At 45.3% G+C, this 22,589-nt stretch overlaps 4 protein-coding genes across 7 annotated transcripts; 1 reads left to right on the forward strand and 3 right to left on the reverse strand.

Annotated features, from left to right (window-relative positions):
* Nucleotides 1-1,216: 1,216 nt before the first annotated feature.
* On the reverse strand, nt 1,217-10,423 carry LOC135596025 (uncharacterized). Of its 3 annotated transcripts, none has more exons than XR_010480742.1 (4): nt 10,274-10,423; nt 9,566-10,193; nt 2,923-5,993; nt 1,217-1,740 (listed from the first exon to the last, which is right to left on the reverse strand). XR_010480742.1 is itself a non-coding variant. In XM_065087674.1 (3 exons), exons 1-3 carry the CDS (start codon nt 10,303-10,305, stop codon nt 2,979-2,981), a joined length of 3,675 nt encoding a protein of 1,224 aa, XP_064943746.1. In that variant the 5' UTR covers nt 10,306-10,423; the 3' UTR covers nt 2,859-2,978. The 3 variants fall into 3 exon arrangements, 1 of the variants encoding a protein (XP_064943746.1); XR_010480741.1 differs by having other exon boundaries at nt 1,218-1,740; nt 2,877-5,993; XM_065087674.1 differs by lacking the exon at nt 1,217-1,740 and having other exon boundaries at nt 2,859-5,993.
* Nucleotides 10,424-12,662: 2,239 nt separating this feature from the next.
* LOC103968868 (protein GRAVITROPIC IN THE LIGHT 1) lies at nt 12,663-16,294 on the reverse strand. Of its 2 annotated transcripts, none has more exons than XM_009382207.3 (2): nt 15,946-16,294; nt 12,663-14,333 (listed from the first exon to the last, which is right to left on the reverse strand). In XM_009382207.3, exon 2 carries the CDS (start codon nt 14,323-14,325, stop codon nt 12,883-12,885), a length of 1,443 nt encoding a protein of 480 aa, XP_009380482.2. In that variant the 5' UTR covers nt 14,326-14,333; nt 15,946-16,294; the 3' UTR covers nt 12,663-12,882. The 2 variants fall into 2 exon arrangements, with proteins under 2 accessions (XP_009380482.2, XP_009380483.2); XM_009382208.3 differs by lacking the exon at nt 15,946-16,294 and adding an exon at nt 14,739-14,909.
* Nucleotides 16,295-18,564: 2,270 nt separating this feature from the next.
* LOC103968870 (putative pentatricopeptide repeat-containing protein At1g53330) lies at nt 18,565-20,193 on the forward strand. The gene has a single exon (XM_009382209.3). It carries the CDS (start codon nt 18,586-18,588, stop codon nt 20,032-20,034), a length of 1,449 nt encoding a protein of 482 aa, XP_009380484.2. The 5' UTR covers nt 18,565-18,585; the 3' UTR covers nt 20,035-20,193.
* Nucleotides 20,194-20,316: 123 nt separating this feature from the next.
* LOC103969842 (pentatricopeptide repeat-containing protein At5g16860-like) lies at nt 20,317-22,578 on the reverse strand. Its single transcript, XM_009383482.3, has one exon. It carries the CDS (start codon nt 22,576-22,578, stop codon nt 20,317-20,319), a length of 2,262 nt encoding a protein of 753 aa, XP_009381757.2.
* Nucleotides 22,579-22,589: the final 11 nt, after the last annotated feature.

The raw sequence follows: 22,589 nt of genomic DNA on the forward strand, positions 1-22,589 counted from the left end.
CCGCGGCCCCACGTCGAAAGAGAAAGGAAACGGACGACAAGCACGCACTCGACCACGTGCGTGGGTTCTCCCCCCTTCTCTTCCTCGCCTACTTCTCCTCGGTGCCGTCGCCATCGATCTTAACCCGCACCAGCGCATCTGAAGACGGTGCTGCGAAAGCATTCATAAGCGCATACCTTCCACGGCAGTGAGTGCGAGCCCGGCGACGACTTGTGCGTCCGGTTGCTTTCCCACCATTACAATCTGTCACTGCACATGCTGACCGATTCCGATGGTCCCAGTCTGGCAGGACAGCTCCCTCTCATTGAGTAGGCGGCCGGATCGACAAGGATGGATGCTTGCTTCACCGAGGACGCAGTTAACCGAGTCGAGGACCGGAATGGGCCATCCTGGAGAGCCTGATGGACGCGGAGAAGTCCACAGCGCACACGTACTTGTGTGAGGAAGGGAAACCAGCGAGACGGCGAACGAATATTGTATTGCAGCACCGCAAGGCATATCCTCATACATCAGCAGGACAGTCGTTCGAATAAACCCAGAATGGAGGGCCCCACCAGATTTATTATACGACGGTACGAAGCAGCGTACTACGATGACTGGAGAATGGAAGTGGACAGGAGGAGACAAAGGACGGCCGGCAGAGAGCATAACATGAAAGTCGAGGGTCGTGCGGGGGCTGGCCGTGCAGATCGCATCAATGGCGTCAGGAAGCTCTGTCTCTCTCTCTCTCTCTCCCCGGAAGCAAAAGGTGGCGCCATGACGGCACGAGTGGTTCGAAGGATGTAAGGTGTCCGGCAGTAGTCACGGATCGCAAATGATTCCGAGGGCTCGATGAGAGAGGGAATTGACCGAAGGCAGCAGGCGGCGAATCCGATTGCAAGAACATATGGAGGAGCGTTGAGAGACCTCTGGCCCACGGTTGGCACCGTAAGTAAGTTACCTTGGTTGCGCGTGTGATGTCGGTGTAGCCCGAGACCGAGACCGAGACCACCGACGAAGCACCCACCCCTGGGGTAGAACATACGAGAGGCATCGATGTGGAAGGGAGGGCAAGCAGGAGCGATACCTGCGCCGCTTGTTGGCTCCGTACTTCAACCTGCACCGTGCCCACCCTGCTTGGCACCAAGTACAGATGCATCGCACCAAGGAAAGTGTCAAGTTCTCCGGTGCCAAAAGTTGTTCTCGAATAATCACCAAACGGTGGAGATTGTCCTCATGAATGAAACCAACTCTTTTCCCTCTGCTCATAGGGAGAATTGGTAATTCGTAAACTAACAAGGATACACAATGAAAGAACAGCAACCAAAGCATAGAAAGCACATTCTCGCTCTACCTTTGTTCCTAAACATCCCCTCCTCCTTCCTTAATATCTGAAAACAAACAGAAATGATTCATGTCTCCACATAAGTGACAAATAAACGCCCCGACCGGATCCACAAAGCGCATCCTCCCGATGATGCCGCCCCTCTCTCTGATCCTGTGCACACCGCATCAACATCTCAGGAAATCAGTCATTACTTGGTTTGAATGATTCAGTTCTCCACACAAAGGAGCCAACTCTAAGCTTTGCCAATAGTTTCTTCCTCACACAAGCTCTCCGATAAGGACGGTAGACATCAGATTACCAGGTGCAGTGGCCCTATGACATCCAAGGGAGCTTCTCCATCCGTTTGTGTAGATATGTAAAACCAGCACCGGTAAGGAACAGCTGTTGCTAACTGTTCTTGAGAATTTAAGATCCTGGGCACAGAGAATCATGGTTCAACTTGTCTAACATGAAACTGATTCTTCACAATACCGGACAGGAGTATGACATCTTGATCTAATATGATGCCAAGACCTTTTTCTAATATTCATTAAAAAAAATCCACAAATGGAAAAGAAATTACATTGGCAACCATGCGTATAGAGAAAAACAGAGCAGGGAACATCCTCAACCTGGTCATTCCCAAACATTTTTGCCATCACTCTAATATGATATGATAAATATGAACAAGAGCTACTATATGATTTGGTTCATTAGCAATACTACCTGACAACTTTAATCAAGCAAGCACAGAAATTTGCATCTTCCAACATAATCCAAGTCAAAATACATGAAACACAAAATTGCCTTTTCCCATTCTTTTTCTCTTATTTATGTTTTCATTCGATGCTTTGGGACAATGAAAAATGTGTTAAGAACAATGAAAAATGTGTTAAGATCCATAAAAAAAAAAAAAAAAAAGTTGATCCATGCTCTCAAGTATGAAGATGAGACACTCCTGCAAAAATAAAATGTGTATGTTAGTTAAGTAGATTCTCTGTGTTAGGCTGTGGAACCATGTGGATGTGGACATCAATCATCATTTGGAGATAACCAAACAGATCAAGAGAAGCATGACTCCGACCTATTAAACCTTAAAAAGATAACAGACAACAAACAAGAGACACCAAAAGCTTTCATATCAACCACATAATTGTCAACGGCACAAGTAAGCCAGAACACATAGGCCACATGGTCTTTCTGTTCACGGCAAATACGAACCAAGTAAATTTTCACTACGAATATTGAAAAGCACTATATTAGCACATAAAGCAAGCAAAATTAAATGGTATTTTCTTTAGGCACAAGATAATCGATCGTATTTAATGTGGATAGTTCTGAAAGCACAATCAAACAACAAAACTTGGAATACATGACTAGAGAATACTGAAAATTAGGAGAAACGCACAAGCAGACTAACCAAAAAATAGTACAACATTGTCAACGATACTTGAGAAAATAATAAAGTGATATTTTGGACACTATATTGCATGTGATTAAGTTAAAAAAGAGGATTATTAAAAAATTTCTTCCATATCATAAGAAAGTGACAAAAGAAAACAGTACCTACCAATCATCAAAGATATCCTTGCAAGCCAAAGAAAGTTCCATCTTACATGGTTTTAAATGTCATCAAGATCTCTTTGCCTGGTAGTGAATCCCCAATTCAAGTCTAAAACCTGTAGACTTTTGCTGCTTTCTCCTGTGAACCATCTTTGGCAGCACTAGCTTCTTGAGTAAAAGGTACAGTCGAGTGAATTGGTCGGAAGTTTTCCTGATCTATACTTCCATTGGGCCTCAGTATATGCTTTGCTCCTGCACTAAGTTTGACAGGTCCTGGCCTCAGATGACTAGATTTTAAGGGCAAGGACCCATCTGAAATTGCCACACTATCCCTCCCATCATCAATAACTGGAAGACAGACATCTACTGTTCTACTCACACAAACATTGACTTCTGGTTCTCTTATATTATCTTTTTGGTCTCCATTCAATCCTTCTCTTCTCAATGATGTAGGAGCATTTAAGTCTTCTTGCAGTTTGAGGTTAGGCCTCTTCACTCTTTCCACAATTTTGTCATCTTTGGCTGCAGATCTTTTTCTAAATCTTTTGGAATGATCCTGACTCTTAACATGAGCAAAGTTGAATCGCATGCCATCTGTGGTTTTGCTATTGTCTCCATAGGTTGAGGATGCTGAACTGAAATTATTTGTTAAGGTTGCAGTAGAAGAAGGGTAAACTACAGACATGGGAGTGTATGAGCCATAAGTTTGAGAACTGTTGCTATTACCTGAAGGGAAAGCTATTACACTCTTTGTATATGGAGAAGAATGAGGGAAACCTCTATTTGCTGGTATCATGCAGGACTGACATGCAGCAGATGGATGATAAGGAACAAAAGGATGCTGATTGGTTGCATTTAACAGCCAATGGGGAAATCTTTGTAAAGAATGACCACTTGATGTCTGGACAGGCACATGATTAATATAAGGATGGGTAGTTGATGGAATACCGTAAGACACATTTTGACTGTGCTTGCAATGGGTTGAATTTATAAGCATATGCTGGCAAAAGTTTCGGGGGTGGGATGCCTGAAGTGTTTTACTTCGTCCCATATCAACAGATTGAGCTTGTGTGGTACTATGGACTGCAGAGTGGGATGCTCTGTTCTGAAAAGATTGGCATGGAACTGGACATTGAGAAAAATCAATATGAATACCATGTTCTCCACGACTTGAAGGATTTCCATAATTCAACATCCAGTTAGGTCCAAAACCATGATGCATATGGTTAGATGTAAGCTTATCTGCTGATGCATGACAATTGTCTGAAGGGACGTCCAATGAACTAAAAGGGATATTCCTTGATGCCTCGTATTCTTCTTGCCTAAAGCATTCCTCTTCATGCCACCGCTTCAAAATAGGTCTGTCATGCTCCCTTATAGTGGGGTTGCTTGTAGTTACCATTTCCTTGTCAGTCCAATCCTTATCATTACATCCTTGGTGTTCTTTGCTGCAGCTACCAACTGTGACATTTTTACCCATCAAGCGCATAGTAGGTTGGATAGCAGGACGAGACCCTTGCTCCATATCCTTCTCTGAATAAAGCCTCATCCTATCAAAGCAATTTTCTGTTACCAAATGATCTTTGCACCGAGAACAAAATAATTCCACTTGTCTTGCATCGCAGTGGTACAATTGAGGTCTTCCATCATGGGATTGACACCTCACTTTTTCAACACCTTGTAATGCAACAGAACCCGATTCAGATATCACTAGTTTTCTGGCAGGATAGTGCTGTTTCAAGAACCAATTTTGTTCATCGTCATGGTATGATGACAAAAAAGGATATTTGCCTTTCATCCTAACATGGCTAGACTGGGGCTGAAAACGAGTGGAAGATGGAAGAATCTGAAGTGAATTCAAGGCTGAGTTTGGCATTTCATCGACCTCACAAAATCCATACCTCGTGCCTGGGTTCAATTCGATAAGCTCTCCCTGTGAATTAAGAGGCAATCCAATAAAACCCTCCTCGGTGTCATTGACCCTCCAAATAGGCCCCAGCCCTTGCGATGGCTCCACAGTAGCTTTTGATCCAACTGAAGAATGATTGCTAATTAACATATCTTTCGGTATATGATACATTGATCGATATTCTGGAAAGCCAATACATGTGTTGTTTCTTGGATCCATCATACGAGTTTGCATGTAAATTGAATCCAAGTAGCTTTGATCCAGACAAGAAACCCAATGGTGCTGGTCTTGTTTTCTGGTAAGGCTCAGTGCACTTTTTGTATCAGAAACCGAAACAGCATTTCCGGGATTATGCAGATGGTTTGTATGATTGAATATTGGAGAAAAACTGTGTATTTGAGAGGTTCCAGGATCTGAAGCAAGCGCACACTTATTCATGGGCCCAGGAACCTTCAGGTCACCTGAGAACATGGGAGTAGGTGTCATAGTGGATCCATCCAAACCAACGCTATTTAAATCAACATGATCCTTCACTGGATGGTTTAAGTCCACGAGTTCAGCCAAAGGGGATCTCTTTGTTACTGACGAGTTCGAAGGAGTAGGATGGTCAAAAGTACCATCGAGTTGCTCTTCTGAAGAAGCTTCACTTGTCTCCCCATTACTTGCAACAACTCCATTGTCATTTAAGTTCAGCTGACCTTCTGTGTCATTCAAGTTCCAGTGAGCTCCCTCAGTGACAGATGGACATTTATTCAAATTATCCATAGTTGAAGATGCAGCCAAGACATCAGAAACCATTTTGCAAAGGGTTTGCAAGTGTGGCAGCTTTAAAGGCAAACAACTTCTGCCATGCACAAGTTTACCATTCTTACCAGAGAAACTCAGTTGTTTGGCTGATTCACAACAATGTTCTACAAGATCACTGCCCTTTTTATTTTCTATTGCCTTTCTCTTCTTGGTGGAAGTGCCTCGTTTTCGTTTCTTGAAAATACTATGTACAGGAGGTGCCCTTGCTGCCTCCTGGTTCCTGGATATCAGTTTCGACGTCTGAACAAATCTGAATATATGTTTCTTTAGCAAAGTTCTGATTGTTGCTGGCTTTGCCTGGTTACAAACAAGCCTATTATGCATCTTTCCAAACTTCTTCTCGTACCTTTTGCTCTTGAGGATTTTGCTCATATCAACTAGAGATGACATTTTGAGCTTACAGTTCTCCTGGGAGAGAAGACAATGACAGAAGTAGTTCAATCTAATGCTTCTGGACACTCGAGCCATTAAGCAGGAGAGGCAAAATTGAGGATACTAAAAAAAAGTAAGTTCACACTTGTGGCTCTACAATAGACAGGAAGCAATCAATTATTGGATTGCATCTTTTCCCTTAGGAGAATCTTAGTATTAATTCCTCAATTGCATTTAGGCTCTAAAGCAAAAAGGCAAGTTTTAAAATTAACCCAATATGTTCTAGACAATAATCAAATAGCTTAGATATACTCATCCTATAAAGATAAGGATCAGGTATCAGGGTATACCAAAAATTTAACAATGCTCTGAAAATATATCAATTAGGTTTACCACAAATTACATTGACAAATCAATATATTGTGTCATGAAGACATATCAACTAAACAAACTGATCAACTCTGTCAACTCAAATATATCATGGAGGAAAATTAGCAAAAACAAGATTCTTCTCACATGGCACTACATCTAAAATGAGATAAGAAAACTATAATTAAGATTTCAGTTAAGTAACATCTCCAACCACATAATTTGTGCGGAGTTTAATTCATCAATGGTGTGAAATAGTGGTTATCACAGTGGTCTAATCGGGTGGCCAACAGCAAGATGGAACACAATCACACTTTAACAATACTGGATGAGATATCAATCTAAATTTTTATATCTTGCCAGAAATGTATTGCTGAATATTAACTGATATTAAAAATTGTACATTTTCAAATTTTAAATTCATATTTTTGTATCTAAAAGTCTACTCATATGACATTCACAAACCCATTCAGTATTTCAGTGGAACAACGATATCTCATTGGGCAGTGTCCTCAAGGACTGAGATAGCAGAAAATCAATTATTTTAGATACATATTGCAGTGTGGAGAACTGGTCACCAGTACAACCATGATGAGAAATATTCCCTCTTCTTTCTTCAGTTTCTCACGTTAACTCTTCGAACAACTAGGGAAATACTGTCTTTCACCTGTCTGATGCTAAACATGTTCAGCTTCATAACACTTTGTAAGCCTCCGGTTTGATGACAAAAATCCTAGGCAGTTGTATGGACTAGAGAAAGATGATTTGATACGAGTTTTTTTGCTGTGCAATGATTTTTCTGAAAGGCTTTTTTTCTTGAATTTATTTCATTTTTTCTTTTACATTAAGGGGTTGCATATAATACTTAACTAAATACTAATAACACAAACCTCCATTCCCCTTGAGCCTATACTTCTTTGATGTAACATATTCAAGTCCATAATATATATGAAAAAGTAAGCCAATCCTGAGCCAGATCAGCAAACTAAAAACAAAGATGAATTCCAATCACTAGGAGCGGCAGTGTTGTACAACAGTCTAAACTTTGTTCCTCAGCAGAAGATAGTAGATGACTTGGAGACTACGAAGACTATGGTAATTTGTAAACCTTACTTAGAGATGGATCTTCAGTTCCTATCAAGTACAACCTAAATCGACCTGTGATACTGTTTTTGACAGCCAAGAAGAAAAGAGTAACTAGATCTCTGACTCAATAGCCTGAAACCATAGTGCAAGGAAACAAGTTGTAGTCAAGCAGCCCAGACCCATCAACCATCAGATAGGATCCAGAGGGCCTATGAATTGCCTTGGATTTAGAAAGGGTCATGCAAATAGAGAGCCACTGTTCAAATGTGGACAACTGTATGTAAAAAATTCAAAATGAAGCATGATGTGCTATATAACTATAAATCAGGTTGCAATGTTTTCTGTTTGGAGAGCCTGGTAGATGCCCATAAATGCTTGGAGGTGGGACAATTAGCTATCACCTTAGAGGTATATTTGGTAATATATTATAAATGCTAGTTTGCACAAGCAACTTCATAGATTGTCTAAGATCTTATACCGCAGCTTTTCTAAAATTATAATATATCAATGATGGCATATCTTAAAGCAAAGGGCTGATCTTGAGGAACTTATATGTTGGTGTCTAAATGGTGTTCCCATTATGTTTTTACTCATAAGAACCATGAGGTAGGGTAACAAAAGTACTAAACTATCTTCTCTATTTTTGTTCATATCAGTGTTGAAAACCTGATATTTTCATATGTAGCTGATGGATGATCACTACAGCTGCATCCAGAAAGCTTCCATGAAATCTTGAAGAACATTGAGCAGCAATACTCTAGGTCAGTACCAATTTGATTGAGCCACAATTTCTCACTTGGATTTAATACAACCAATTCACAAGCAAATCAAACAGTTATCCCTATGGCTGTTGGTTGTTGGTGTTCGACAATGTGTTAAACAACTATGCAGCTTCAGAACACATCGGGTCTATATTGAGTTTCAAGCATGGAGTAATGTAGGATGAGTAATAGCAGATGCAATAAGCAACATCAGATTACTAGGGAAACCACTAACTGACATGTGGAGCCCCCAACAGCTAGTAGTTTTCACCACACCTCAACTCGAGATTTACCCATATTTTTCTCAAACCAAGGGAAACAGTCTCCAAAATTAAAAGACAGATAATTTGCCCTTATTTTCAGAGTATGTCACTAATGAGTGTTTTAATATTTTTTCTAGTATTTCTACACCCTCACTTCAATGTTCTCATCCCGGAAACAAAAACTATCTATATATATTATTTTTTAACCATCCAACACAAAGGTTTATAAAGTATGATTGGTTAAACAGTGGTGTTGTTATTTGACACCTGATGATCAAAGAAAACTTCCAACATTCAACTCCACCTGAATCAACCAGCTTGGATTTTATGAATATTTTTTTATGTCAACCTCACCAGAACATTGGAAAGTAGATCCAATACACCTGACTACATCCTCCAGTTTTTCTCTTAGAATTGATAAATATATGTCTTGCTTATTCAGTCTTAATTTTACTACATTTAAACCATCAAACTGAACCCTATCAGATGGGTAAATGATTTCAATTGAACCCTTCACAACTACATGCTGGACAAGTATATCTGAAACAGTCCAAAATAAAGCAAGAAGTTGTTTCCATGAAAGTCACCAGACCACAACGTTGGACCAAGTACAAAACCTAAAAGCTCTCTTCAGGTCATCGCCCTCGACGGATGAAAGGACAAGAGGAGAGGACGAGAAATGGTCTCGCACTACCTTCAGGTTACTTCCTAGACCCAAAACGTCGATTAACGGTATATGCAAATCTGGAATGCAAACAACGATCCATGTCAATGGGTTGCCGGACATCACTCACTAACCATAGTCCTAGACGATTCCAGCTACTGGCGTCCCCAAATAGAATCGGTTCCTACATGAAATATCAGCAGCACTATTCACCCGAATCCAGCAAAGATCGATATTTCCCAAATGCTCACATGGTTTTCCTATTCTGACCTCATTACACGATTAAGCATTTCAGATGCGCATGAAACATAACGAGAATTAATGATGATAAAAAGATGCAATATCCACGGAGAGCTGACAGCTACAGGCAGACACTGTGCCTAGTGCGAGAGTGAGCAAGTGGAATTATTGCCAAACAGAAAGCGCGAGGGTAAAGTGTGCTGCATCCAACAAATTGCCACGTACCTTTTTCGCAGCACGGATCTCCACATTGAGCTTCTTTTTATTCGTCATCTTCGCCTTGGTCTTCCACTTTTTGTTTGCCCCGATCTTTTCCCGCGGCATCTTCTCACCGTCTTTAACCCGCTTCTTTCTTTTTCGCATCTCGACCAAAACCCCACCGTCCTCAACCCCCAAATTGGTCTTCGCACCGGCTGCTTCCTCTCCTTGCGGTTGCAGTTTGCCGCCGGCCCCATCCCGGAGGTCTTGTTCTTGCACGCCGCCACGGACCGGCGGGGCCACCGCGAAAAGCTCGAGGATCGACCTTTTCTTGGGCGTTCTCGGCTTCGGCTTGGAGGGAAGATTCTTCGCCTGCCTCTGCTCCGCCGGAACATTCCCGCCTCCCGCCCGGCCAACACCGGTGGATTCGACAACTGGTACCCCGGTAGCAACGTCCACGGCAGCTTTCTCTTCCGGTTCGACCACATCGTCGGCCTCTCCGTCCTTCTTGCCGCCGGATGGCACCGCCCGTAGCTCCTCCACCCACCACCGGAACTTCCTAACCGGCATGGGAGGGAGAGACCGCTCTGCTCTCTCCTCGGCGAACGGCCAGCACCTCTCGTAGTCGACGTTCCTCATCCTCGCCGCGTACTCTCTTCCAGCACCCAAACACTCGTCAAGATGTTGTTGGCAAAAGAAAACAAATCAAGAAAAGACCGGCCGGGAAATACTCACCGAATCGAGAAGCTCTCCATGGCCGCCGCCATGGTAGCGATCGGAAGCAAGGGGTTGGAGTAAGGGCAGAAAGAATCTTATTATTCTCGAAAGGGCTGAGGCGGAGAGGATGGTAGTGGGGGACACCTGAAAGCTAGAAAAGAAAATAATAATAATAATAATAATAAATAGAAAAATAATACAAATAAATGACGAGGAGACAGAGAGATTGGCTGAAAGGCCCCAACCGGTCGCTTGTTATTGTATTTTTTTTCTATTTTATTTATTTCTACTTTTCGCTTTCCCGCTCTCCACCTCGGAATGCGTCCAACTACCATTTACTACCGAAAGCGACCTGTGCTAGGGCACGGCAGATTTAATTTTTATTCGGGACGACGTGGACATGGCCGCGGCCGTCCATGTGCGTCGTGATCAAGCGTGATGTGCCCACCGTCATGATGATGGGCGCCGCTGTGACACGCTCCGTGGCGGTTGGGCGCACATGGGTCCGTCCGCTCCCTGGAGATATCGTTCTCACCCTCTGCCACCGTACCCACGTGACTACCTGTGCTGTGGCTGCATAGACGTGGGGTCCCGCGTGCTTTCGATCGGAAGGCTCGTAGACACGAGAGGGTTGTTGTGCCTCCGCGTGTCGTTTGTTTTTCTCGTCTCGGTAAGGACGGCGCCAGGCGACCGTCGGCACGGACGGTGGGGGCCCGCGCTTCGGTGGTCCTGTCTCAACGCCCGCGACCACCAACCGACGGTCGAGATCTGATCTCGCGTACACCTTCCAGGGGCCCACCCTCCCCTGCAGACGCAAAACGGTGGAGCCTGGCGGGAATTGGAGGCGAAAAAGAGAGTACAAGAGCTTCACGGGTGACGCCATCGGGAAGAGAAGGCGAAGAAGGCAGCAGCCGCCCAGAATGGCGGTGGAGGTCGCGAGAGCGAGACGGACGCCGCCGATCTTCTCCTTTTTCTCTTTCGTTTTCTTAAGATTTCTGCAGTAAATTTAACGTCGCGAGTGGGTTCCGGAAATGAATGAATCGGATATATGGAGGGAGGTGATGAGATGGGGCGCCGCCGCCAGGTGCGGAGCGGTGACAGGAGGAGAGCCAGGAAAACACTTGATTGCCAGATGCCACGGAAGACCATACACGGCCGCTCGTCACCTGCTTCATTCGTGGTTGGACAGCATCCTTAGTGGGGTCGGTGCTCAGAGCCACTGCTTCTACGTGCGTCCTTGAGATGTGGACTTGACATAAATTAAAGGAGGGCTGACGAAGACCAGCATCAAAGAACTCGCTGCCTCAGACACCTCAAAATGTATGAGGGTAAATGTTACGTATGTGAGCTGCGTCGCAAGGGCTGAGAGAGAGGACCTGCCGAGTCGAGGTCCATTTCGAGCTGGGAGAACCGAATGGGCCGGTGTGAGCACCCGAAAGGGTGGTGTTTGCGGTCGACACCGGCGAGGCCGTGACGTAGTCGCCGTTTTCTCCTGAGAGAAAGAGAAGGCTCCTGCGTCTCGCACGCACTCTTCCTCGTCGGCTGCGGGTGTACTCGGCGATGACGAAGCGCCGAGGGGGAGATGTCATCCTGCAGCCACGGGACTGTGATGCCCGGTGCGGTACGCTATCGCCTCTCCGAGTGGCTCATTATGGATGGAATAAGAAGAGAAATGGAATTACGTGACAAAAACAACGTTGTTGAAATCAAAACTTGTCATCTCACACAACATATGCTCTCCTGAGAACATGAAAATTAAAAGGTTTTGCGAATATTTTCTTTCTAAACCTTAAAATGCATCGACGAGAGGAGTCAAGAGAAACTAGTAAAACTAGGTTTCAGCATGGCAATCACGATCGAGTTAATCATCCCTATAAAAGATTTCATTTAGGCCATCGGAATTTAGAATTCAAACGAGGATTAGTAAAAGGAACCACCAGCAATTAATTATGTTCTATAAAGTACTTTTGTACTAAAGAATAAGATGGAGGCTAACAGTGGTTGATAACTCATAAACTTGGTGTAAGATATAAATCCAAAGTGCCCTAAATGAGGTCAGTTTAATTGTTCATGTCATATGTAATGGAGTTACTAAAGTAATGAGACAACCAGTGCACGCGAGAAATCATTTTATATCTAGAAATAAAGATGCAACTCGAAAAGATTGGGGGTGAGAAATCCACAAATTGTTTCCTCTTCCATTAGTGTTCAATGGTATAGAACACTTGGCGTTGCAATATACAATCTTAATTCGCATTCTTTTAATCAATACTCCATGGTTTTCGGAGGGTTTACGAAGAATAAAGCAACAGTACTCTCTTTATATGTTTTTTCGGAGGCTTCGTCTTCATGAAAGCTTCTCTCGTATACCACCAACTCACAAAATTAATTCACCGTGTGCACAGAATAAATTCGAATGGCAGTAGATCCTTGGAAAGGAGACACCTTCTTACATGAAATATAGTTTAATTTCTAGTTGAAATAGATGATGTTCTAATATAAAGAGTGTAGTAGGCCAAGTCTTTAGACCAACTTAAAGTAGTAGTGCACTATATTTTTGTTGCTTTCTCAACAAGAGAACGCTAATTAACGTCACATGACAACCTTTGAAAGGACGTTCATGGCCGTCATGCTCCGTCCATGGTTGACGAGGGGTAGACCTTGCTTTGGATCAGTGTCCGACCCACCCTGAACCCAGGGACGACGGTGAACCCAACCGTGGGCGGCGTGAGCTCGGCTGCAGCATCATCGTCGTCGTCCTCGTCCTCCACCACGTTCTCCATGTACACTTGGGAGAACCGGGTGCCACGTCGCACCTGGAAAATGAACCTGTCATCGAACGAGAAGAACAAGCAGTGGAGGAGATACACTCGCCTCGCCATCTCCGCGAACCCACTGAAGAACGCCGAGTCCGGGAAGTCCCGGCCCGTGCTTCCTGCAGGAGACCTTTCCCGATCACGACTGCCGAAGAACGACGATTCCATCTTCGGATGCACCAGCGCCTGATACTTCGCCGTGGCGAACTTCGCGATCGCCGAGCGTTGGCTGAGCTTTTGGTTCGATCCGACGCGTGACAGCTCCGTGAATTCATCGAACCACCGGCGCCGACCCCATGCCGATCGATCTTTCAGGGCGGCCACGTTGTAACTTCTGTGGTGGAAATCCGAGAACATCCCCTGGCAGACGTAGGACTGGAAGGCGAAGGTCCGATGGCCGGGCTTTTTACGGCGGAGTAAGTCCGGCTGGATTGCACCAGCGGCAGCATCGAGGTCCCACCCGGCTGACTCCATTTCCTTCACCATGAATTTGACGAAGGATCTGATGGAGTTGAAGGTCCATCGAAGAACGGCGAGGAAATGGATAGGGCTTAGGTCGGAGAGGGGTAGGCCATCCAGGACACAGAGCGAGCGGCCAGGATGAAGCTTCGACTCCAACGCTTGGTTGACCTTCTCGCACGCAAGCAGCTCGGCCTGGAGCGAGGATATCTCGAAATCCCTGAGCTCGAGGTGAGCTTGGAGCTTGCTCGTGGTGATCTGAGAGGTCTTGATTAGATTGTGCTGCTCTGCGATCCGGGCAGCAAGTGCCGGGCCCGGGCCCATCATTCCGTCAGCATCGGTATACGGAATGATGGAATGGTTCCTCAAGTAGGATTGCTTCAGCTCGGAGACGCGCTTGAGCTCAGAGACGATGGCCAAGTCACAAGACTGTATCGAGTCGGGATCATACGGTGACTGCGCCATTTGGAGCTGGACGTAGGCAGCTTCGACAGCAGATATGCTGGCGAAGAGGTTGGCGAGGAGAGACTCCATGGCTTCTTTGACGTTCGAGGAGAGCCGGTGTTGCTGCTTCTCATACGCCACTTGGCACGAGTCGCTGCCGCTGCAATCAGACAGGAGGATGGGGGAACAGTCGCTCAAGTTCTGGGCCGCCTTCGGTTTATGGATCGAGCAGTCATCTTCGCCGGGGGCAACGTCGGCATCGCTGGCGGAGCAGCGGAGGCGAAGGAGCTTGCTGAAGGTCCGAGACAACGTTTCCAACGTCGGTGACCGCGTCGCGCTGCTCCACTCCATTTCTTCTTCTGTTTCAGGATCCGAGAGGATCAAGGAAATCCACCAAAATCAGTGCAGAAACGACCGCAGAAATGGAAGTGAGAGTTAGATGCTTGATTCAGAACAAAGGGTTCTTCCTAGAAAGTGGTCTGCTTTGAGGAGAATATGCATCTAATCAAAGACAGATAGGAGGAAGAAAGAGAAATGAAACAGCAAGAATCACGATCGCTGGTTGACGACAGTAGGGAGCCCAACCAAATCTTTGCACAAAAGAATTATGATTGATTGTTCCGGGACATCAGATTCGTGGACTTGATGGGAACACCAAGCATATCCCTCATGGTGGGGCAAATCCACAAAGGCGGTCGACAACATAAGAAGAAGAAGAAGAAGAACAAAATCAGAATAATCGGGAGAAAAGCTTTGGCTCATACAGAAGCGGTGGAATAGGAATCAAAGGCCATGCCCGGTTGCCGGAGTCTACACGATTTGGATCACAGCTTTTGAGGTCTGATGGCAGTGAGCCAATAATGGCTCAGAAGATCTCAACCACCTCATTCCCAACCTATCAAGATCAGTCCAGTTATGGATGTCTGGCATAATAGAGGAGAGAGAGAGAGAGAGAGAGAGAGAGAGAGAGAGAGAGAGAGAGAGAGAGAGGGAGAATAAGATCAATCAATCAATCAATGTCAAGGAGCACAGAAGAAGAAGATTCGGGCAAGTAATTGGCAGAAGACCATTTAGGATATGCTGCGTTGGTTACATCTGAATGAGGAGGATACAACAAAGGGGGTAATAACCCAATTTAATGCAAGGAGAGAGATTTAGCAAATAATAGAGTTTAGTCCAACACAAAGAAAACTCAGGAACAGAGTCGGTAAGAGATCCACAAGTCCAAGCATACCTGGAAAATCGATCCAATCGACAGAAAAATAAATATGAGATCTGACACAGAGTCACAGTGATGTGCCAACAAAACCAATCAATCGAGTACAAGTTTGCCATAGCCAAATTGTCGACTTGGAGGCCAACTCCTCAGGACAAGATTAAATCTTAAGATCAGGCTCGGAATATTCACCTCAAACATACGAATCAACCTGACCAAGTCTAGTCTTTTTCGAGTTATTCTCACGCGAAAGCATACATGATGATCGAATGCAAACGAAAAGACATGTTTTGATTGGGTTTCGCTGTCAACAAAGCAGAGTCTAAAGGTTGACCTGTGCGAGAAAACATTCGTACCGGTTAGGAAGAAGCATGGCCTAATCAGTATTGTAATGGAACTGTTGTGTGTGTGTAAAACTGTTGCCTCAATCGATCTGTGTAACTCTAAACAAGTGTTCTTTGTGCTCTGTACTCTTCCGATCGCCTCTTTTTATTGAACAGCTACCGTCATGCAAGTTTTATGTGGATCGAATAAGCATGAATCTGCGCACAAATAGGTAGAAGCATGCGTATGCATTGACTATGGTTGGGGGTGAAGAGAATGGGGTTCGAGCTAACACGGATATCGTTTAATGACGCTGCAGATATGTATGCAAAATCTGATTTTTGCAACACAAAAAGGTCTTATGAGGGAAAAACAAAAACCTTATTTGGGGTCCTGAGAAGGATATGTGAAGCGAAGAGATGGGCACGTACCAGAAACCCTAGGATTGGGGGCCGGCACGACCGGAATAAGCTCGTCTTCTCCTATCGCTCTCTAACCGTGCCCGTCCCCATCGGATGCGATCAGATCATACCTAGAACGATCATTGGAAAAGAATAACCTCAAGTAGGCAGCCGCCCACTTCCGACCTCGAGCGAGAATGTCAATGGCGAAAACGACCACAAAACGGAACCTTTGGAGAGGCCGTCTTCGTCGTGTTCCTCCTCTCTTTCTAATCCGAACTTGCTTGCACAGGGGCAGAGAGCGGATACTGCTCTCGGGAAGAGCAACAACGGGCGAAAGGTCAAGATCGGAGGGCGAGAGAGACGGCAAGGCGGGAAGAGGAAGAGGCGGCAGAGAGCTGTGACCAGGGAAGCGTGGAGATAAAGACAGGTGCTTGTATCTGTTGATCGTAGTACCGAAAAGACCTTTACAGTATCATCACTAAAGTACTAAAATGGATGAATGCGTTGGTCTTATTGGTAATTATCTGCACGAATGGTGGTATTTTGAAAGAAAAGAAGGGCAAACATGGAAATATAGTTGTTTTCCGCGAGGTATTTTAAATTTATAATTGTATTGGTGTTTTTTTTATTTTGGTGAAAAAAATAATTGTCTGCTTTCCTTAGAGGAAATGGTCAGACACAAACAAACAAAATTTACACAAGCACCAAATAAATATAATATAATATAATAAAAAATATGATTTGTGAATTATTGTAAAAAATTTTAAGTTTGAGAATTTTTGCTCTAATTTTAAAGATATCTTATTAAGTATCATCGAACATATGAAAAAAAATCATTTTACTCATATTTCGTTGGATCATCTCCTCCATTTGGATTAGAATTAGTACTCCAACAACAAAGATATAATCTTCCTAATTATTATTGTTTAACGTAAAAAAAAAAGAAAAAAGAATGACTCGTTTGCCTACGACCTCAGAAGCTTCAAGGGTTGTGCCTTTAACACTAGTTTAATAAGATCCAATGGAATGTTTTTGTTATCGAACAACTTGAACAGGGGAGAATGATCGACGGGACGAAAGACAATAGGCCACAAAAGCAAAGTAATTATTTTTTTAAAAAATATTTTATAAAAAATTTTAAAGTTAAGATGTTATATGAAATTTTTTCGAAATTAATGATTCTTTTTCAAAAATTCACTCATGAATATGCTTTGATTTAGCGAACCAAAAAAGACTTATCAAATAATTGGATGACTTCTAAATGCTGTCGTTGGCACCCAATTATAATATATAATATTGCATTACACGTATGTGTATATATAGTTCGAATGGAGCCAATAGTTGCTTTGCAATTGAAGACACCGAGTTGTTTCCAAGAATCAGATGATTCAGATTTGGTTTAAGGTAGGGCATGGTGTTCACCTTCTTCCTCTTGCGTTGTAGTGGTAGAGATGGTGGGGGGTCCTCATCTTACATAATTCCAATTCATATGAGCCACTGGATGATAACACCATCGTTTCAGACATGGAGTTGGGATCATCTGCTGCGCGATATGGCCCGCATCTCAGGAAAAGACGACCTGATATGTAGTGCTTCTGCTTGAGCGTGGATGTCAGTACCCTTCTGGTTCGGCTGGCGCTCCACTCTCGATGAACCAACTCTTGCTTCCATGCAAGCCCTGTTACCGTTCGATGAAATGCCTGTGGTTTCAGCGAAGGACTCTGACTCTCCCGCTTCTCCTCCCTCCGCCCTCTTCACTCTCTTCGTCCGTCAAAAGTTTCGCTGGCGATTCAACGAGGCAGTCGCCTCTCTCCTACTTTATCGTCTTCGCTTCCTGTGCTCGTCCCTCTTTTCGGGAGGAGGACTCCCGCACGCGTGCACGGACACACAAGCACCAACATCCAATCGAAAGATGGCTCAGCATCCAATGCTCCGACAACGTTTCACCGTTCTCTGCACATACTTGGCGTTACCCAAAGGGACCCAACGACGCTTTCCCGCCCATACTCCACCTAATGTTTTACGATGTATGGATCCATTGAGGTTAGAAATTTTCTTATTTATCCTTCTAAAGTTAATATCACTATAAAAATCAAAATTATAATATTATCATCTACAATTTTCGTTTGACTAGTAGTGTAAATGCATAAAAAATTTATTCGGCATTGATACTTGCACGATTTCTCTCCCAAAAAAAAAATATTTTTTTTTTCTCAAAAGATGCTCATGTTTTGATTTTTTTCAAATTAATATATGCTGTTTTTTATAATCTTTTAAATATTTATATTCTTCCCATCGTCACCTCACGCACTCCTTAGTTGTCGCTATTGTTACATTTGTCGTTCGCTTCTCCTTTGTTCGTTGTTATTATTATTGTTATTATTTGCTCATTATTTTTATTTATTTATTTTTTTTCTCTTCCTTCACCCTATTATTTGTCATCAGGTATTTATAGGATTTAAAAAATTTAAAGATATCAATGGGAAAAATCAGAACCAACACTATGCTTTTTAAGAAAAATAAAAAGAAAAACTTGTTGAGGGAAAATCGCCATTGATACTTTTATCGTGCATATATATATATATATATATATATATATATATATATATATATATATATATATTCTTCTTTCACGCTTCCGTTGCTGCGCCTCACCCCCGCACCTCGATGGAAAAGGCCACCAAGATCTCGCCTTTCCGCCTCTCCACCCTTCTTCGCCTCGAGACAAACCCTCAGATCGCCCTCCAACTCTTCCGCGATCCAACCCCGACCCCAAACCCTTCGAGGCCCTTCCGCCGCAGCGCGCGGTCCTACGATCTCATCGTCTGCAAGCTCGGGAAGGCGCGCATGTTCGCGGAGATGGAGAACGTCCTACACGAGATGAACCGCGAGACTCGTTTTGCTGCCAAGGAAGCCCTCTTCTGCCGCGTCATCTCCTTCTATGGCCGAGCCCGCATGCCAGCCGCCGCGCGCCGCACGTTCGATCGCATTCCCTCTTTTCGATGCCGCCGGACCATCCGGTCCTTCAACTCCCTTCTCCACGTTACGCTCGGATGCGGCGACCTCGAGGGCGTCAGGTCGATGTGCCGTGATCTCGACGACTACGGGCTAACCCCGGACGCGTGCACCTACAACGTGCTCATTCGCGCCCAGGTTTTGGCAGGCTGTATAGAAGGCGCGTGGGAGTTGTTCGACGAAATGCGAAGTAAAGGGATTGCTCCGACCGTTTCTACTTTCGGCACTCTAGTCTCCGCTCTCTGTGCTAATTCCATGTTGGATGAGGCCTTTAGGCTAAAAGAAAGGATGCTGACAGAGTTCAAGGTAAAGCCCAACGCTTACATATACACCCCTCTGATCAAAGGCCTCTGCAAAAGTGGCGAATTGGACCTTGCGCTTCAGCTAAAAGAAGAGATGCTGTCAGACAAAGACTTGGTAATGGACTCCGCCGTGTATTCCACTCTGATTCGAGCTCTCTTCAGAGTGAACAGGAAAGGAGAGGTGGTTGGGATTCTGGAGGAAATGAAACGAATCGGGATAAAGCCAGACGTCGTGACTTACAATGCGATGATCAGTGGATTCTGCGAGGACGAGAAGGACTTCGATGCGGCCTTCGAGACTTTGAATGAGATGGTGCGGCAGAGATGCAAGCCGGACGTGGTAAGTTACAACACGATCATCGCTGGGCTTTGCAAGGCAGGGAGGTGGAGCGATGCGAGCGAGCTGTTCGACGACCTGCCGAGGAGGGAGTGCTGCCCGGACGTGGTGTCCCACCGGATATTGTTCGAGGGACTGTGTGATGCAGGCGAATTCAGAAAGGCGAGGATGGTTTTGGATGAGATGATGTTCAAAGGGTATAAGCTCGGTACAGTGAACATGCGAAAGCTTTTGGAGGGAATGTTGAGCGGAGAGAAGGATCGGATTCTGGTGGATTCGACTTTGTTTAGTGTAGCGAAGGCAAATGGTATGGGCTTGGAAGATTGGGAGACTGTGGTAGGAAACATAGTGACGGAGCCTGAGAAGCTGAAGGTTGCAAAGCTTTTAGCTTGTTTGTCAATGAGATCAGTGGTGGCAACTGGGACCAAATCGGCTGCTGCATTAGTTGCACATAATAACTGAAGAGTGCAGTGCAGGTGGTAAAAGTCAATTATTAGCAACATAGCAAAAGATGGATGCAGAAGAAAACTGGACATTTTTTTCACTGCCCTGTATAGCATAAGCTTACTACTACTCAGAATGATTAACATAAAAAGCACGATGCAAGGCTTTGGAAGTACACATACCTCCTCGTATCGTAGATTGTCGTTTGGCAGGGATTGCAGATTTCTGCCAGCATCGATGAATGGCATTTGCTCAGTCTATCTGCCAGAGAACATCATCGGGTGTTGGACAAAACTTCCACTAGCAGCTCATTCCCCTGGTTTGCTCATTCAACGCACTCAGCACCTGGAACATGCTCTTCCATTCCGGTTGCTGTGCTCGTTCCTTGGCAACAAAGGAGCGCACCCTCTTGTTCACCTCTATCCAACTGCACCCAGCACATTTCTTGACCTCCTTCTCCTTCATCAACTCCCTGATCACCTCCACGTCCTCCCACCTGCCGAAGTCGGCTAATATGTTCGACAGCAGCACATAATAGCCCGAATTACCGCTCCCCGACTCGATGATTCGGTTCCCCGTGTAGATGCCAATCTCCAGATCAGAGTGTATCCTGCATGCTCCGAGCATGGCTCCCCAGATTTCCGAGCTCGCCTTGGTCGGCATCGTGGTTATGAGATCGAGAGCTTCTTGTAATCTTCCCGACCTGGCTAACAAGTCTACCATGAGAGCGTAGTGCCCCTCTCTGGGGCTCACCTTCAGGTCCTTCATGCTGTTGAAGATTTCGATCCCTTCTTCGACTTTTCCTCCATGGCTACAGGCCGACAAGGCCGCGATGAAGCTCACCTGGTCGGGTTCGTCCACCATGCGAAAAATCTCAAGAGCATTCTCCGTCAGCCCGTGTACCGCGTAACCCCCCATCATCACGTTGTAGGTGACCAAGTTCTTATCCTCCATCGGATCGAACACCTTTCTCGAGTCGCCGAGCCTTCCGCACTTTGCATACATGTCCACCAAGGCACTTCCGACGAAGGGCTGGTCGTCGACCGAGTTCTTCACCGCCCACGCGTGGAGCTCTTTCCCTTGTCTCAGTCCAGAGACGCCTGCACACGACGAAAGGACGCTGGTGATGGTGATGGGATTCGGTTTCGTCCGCGTTCCGATCATCTGCCGGAAAGTGTCCAACGCTTCCGCAAAGTAGTGGTTCTGCGCACACCCCATGACCATCGAGCTCCAGGATATGACATCTCTATCGCCAATGGCCCCGAAGACTCGTTCAGCACATTGGAGCAGTCCAAATTTGCTATATACTGACACCAGAGCGTTCCTAATCCGCCTGTCTGACTCCAGCCAGTGTCTGTAAGAAAAAGCATGGATTTCCTTGCAGTAATTTGAGCACTGAAGACCCGAGATTGCTGGTAGTATACTTGCAACGGCAACAACGTCCGGTTTCAACCCCACACTCACCAATTCCTCGAAAACTGCCATGGCCGAGCCGAACAGATCGTTCTGAGAGAAGGAAGATATGACGCCACTGTAAGTAACCACGTCGAGGTCACATCCAGAATGCTTCATGTCCCTAAGGAGCTGCATGCTTTCATCGAACAGCCCATTCTGAGCGTAACTAGAGATCAAAGCGTTCCAAGTAACTCTATTGACTCGGGCGCAGCTATCGAAAACCTTCCGCGCCTCCTCCGCTCTGCCACACTTGCCATAAGCTGAAATGAGCGAGTTCTGGATCATGGATGTCAGTTCAAACCCACTTCTCAACATGTAACCATGGACTTGGCCGACGACCTCAGGCGTGTCACCGCTCATCGTAAGAACGGTGAGCATCGTCACCTGGTCAGGCCTAAATCCACACTCGATCATCTGCCTTACTTTCTCCGCGGCTTCCAGATTACGTCCATCGAGCGCGTAAGCTGAAATGATCGAAGTCCATGACACGGTGTCCTGCTGGGGCATTCCGTCGAATACTCTGACGACGTCCTCGATGCTTCCGCATTTTGCATACACGCACATCAGGGAGTTGCCGACAAAGACGTCCGACTGGAACCCGCCCGCGGCGGCCAGATGGTGCAACTCCTTGCCTTGGCGAAGGTCCGAGAGAGAAGCGCACGCCTTGAAGATGCAGGAGAAGGTGTAGGAATCCGGTCGCACACCATCTTTCCTCTTCCGGTGGAACAAATCGATGGCTTCCTGGTGCAACCCATTGGCGCAGTATCCTCTGAGAATGGCGTTAAGGATGAAGGCATCACAACGCGGGACACGGGCGAAGATTGCATCGGCGTTGTGGAGCCGTCCGCAGAGGGAGTACAAGGTGATGAGCTTCGTGGAGAGGAAAGAATCGCGCTCTAGTCCGAAGACGACGATCCTGGCGTGGGCACGCGAACCCAGAGCTGGGTTATCGTGGAGGATGCCAAGTTCGAGCAAATGGCGGCAGTGATCCTTCACGGAATGGAAGTCCTTGGAGAGGACGGGCAAGGAGACAGAGGAAGAGCTTAGTAATCTGGAGAAAGAGACGGCAACTCTGAGGAGGTTGACGAGCGATGAGACAGGATTCATAGCACCCAAAA

Source organism: Musa acuminata, chromosome BXJ1-10, assembly GCF_036884655.1.
Source record: "Musa acuminata AAA Group cultivar baxijiao chromosome BXJ1-10, Cavendish_Baxijiao_AAA, whole genome shotgun sequence".
NCBI lineage: Eukaryota > Viridiplantae > Streptophyta > Magnoliopsida > Zingiberales > Musaceae > Musa > Musa acuminata.

What these genes read in the sequence shown, in the direction of transcription:
- LOC135596025 (XM_065087674.1), bottom strand. Translation starts at nt 10,305, where the DNA reads ATGGCGGCGGCCATGGAGAGCTTCTCGATTCG. An exon ending in ATGGAGAGCTTCTCGATTCG is followed by an intron (nt 10,194 to 10,273) that starts GTGAGTATTTCC and finishes GGGTGCTGGAAG; the next exon opens with AGAGTACGCGGCGAGGATGA. An exon ending in AGATCCGTGCTGCGAAAAAG is followed by an intron (nt 5,994 to 9,565) that starts GTACGTGGCAAT and finishes CTTCTCTCCCAG; the next exon opens with GAGAACTGTAAGCTCAAAAT.
- LOC103968868 (XM_009382207.3), bottom strand. Translation starts at nt 14,325, where the DNA reads ATGGAGTGGAGCAGCGCGACGCGGTCACCGACGTTGGAAACGTTGTCT.
- LOC103968870 (XM_009382209.3), top strand. Translation starts at nt 18,586, where the DNA reads ATGGAAAAGGCCACCAAGATCTCGCCTTTCCGCCTCTCCACCCTTCTT.
- LOC103969842 (XM_009383482.3), bottom strand. Translation starts at nt 22,578, where the DNA reads ATGAATCCTGTCTCATCGCTCGTCAACCTCCTCAGAGTTGCCGTCTCT.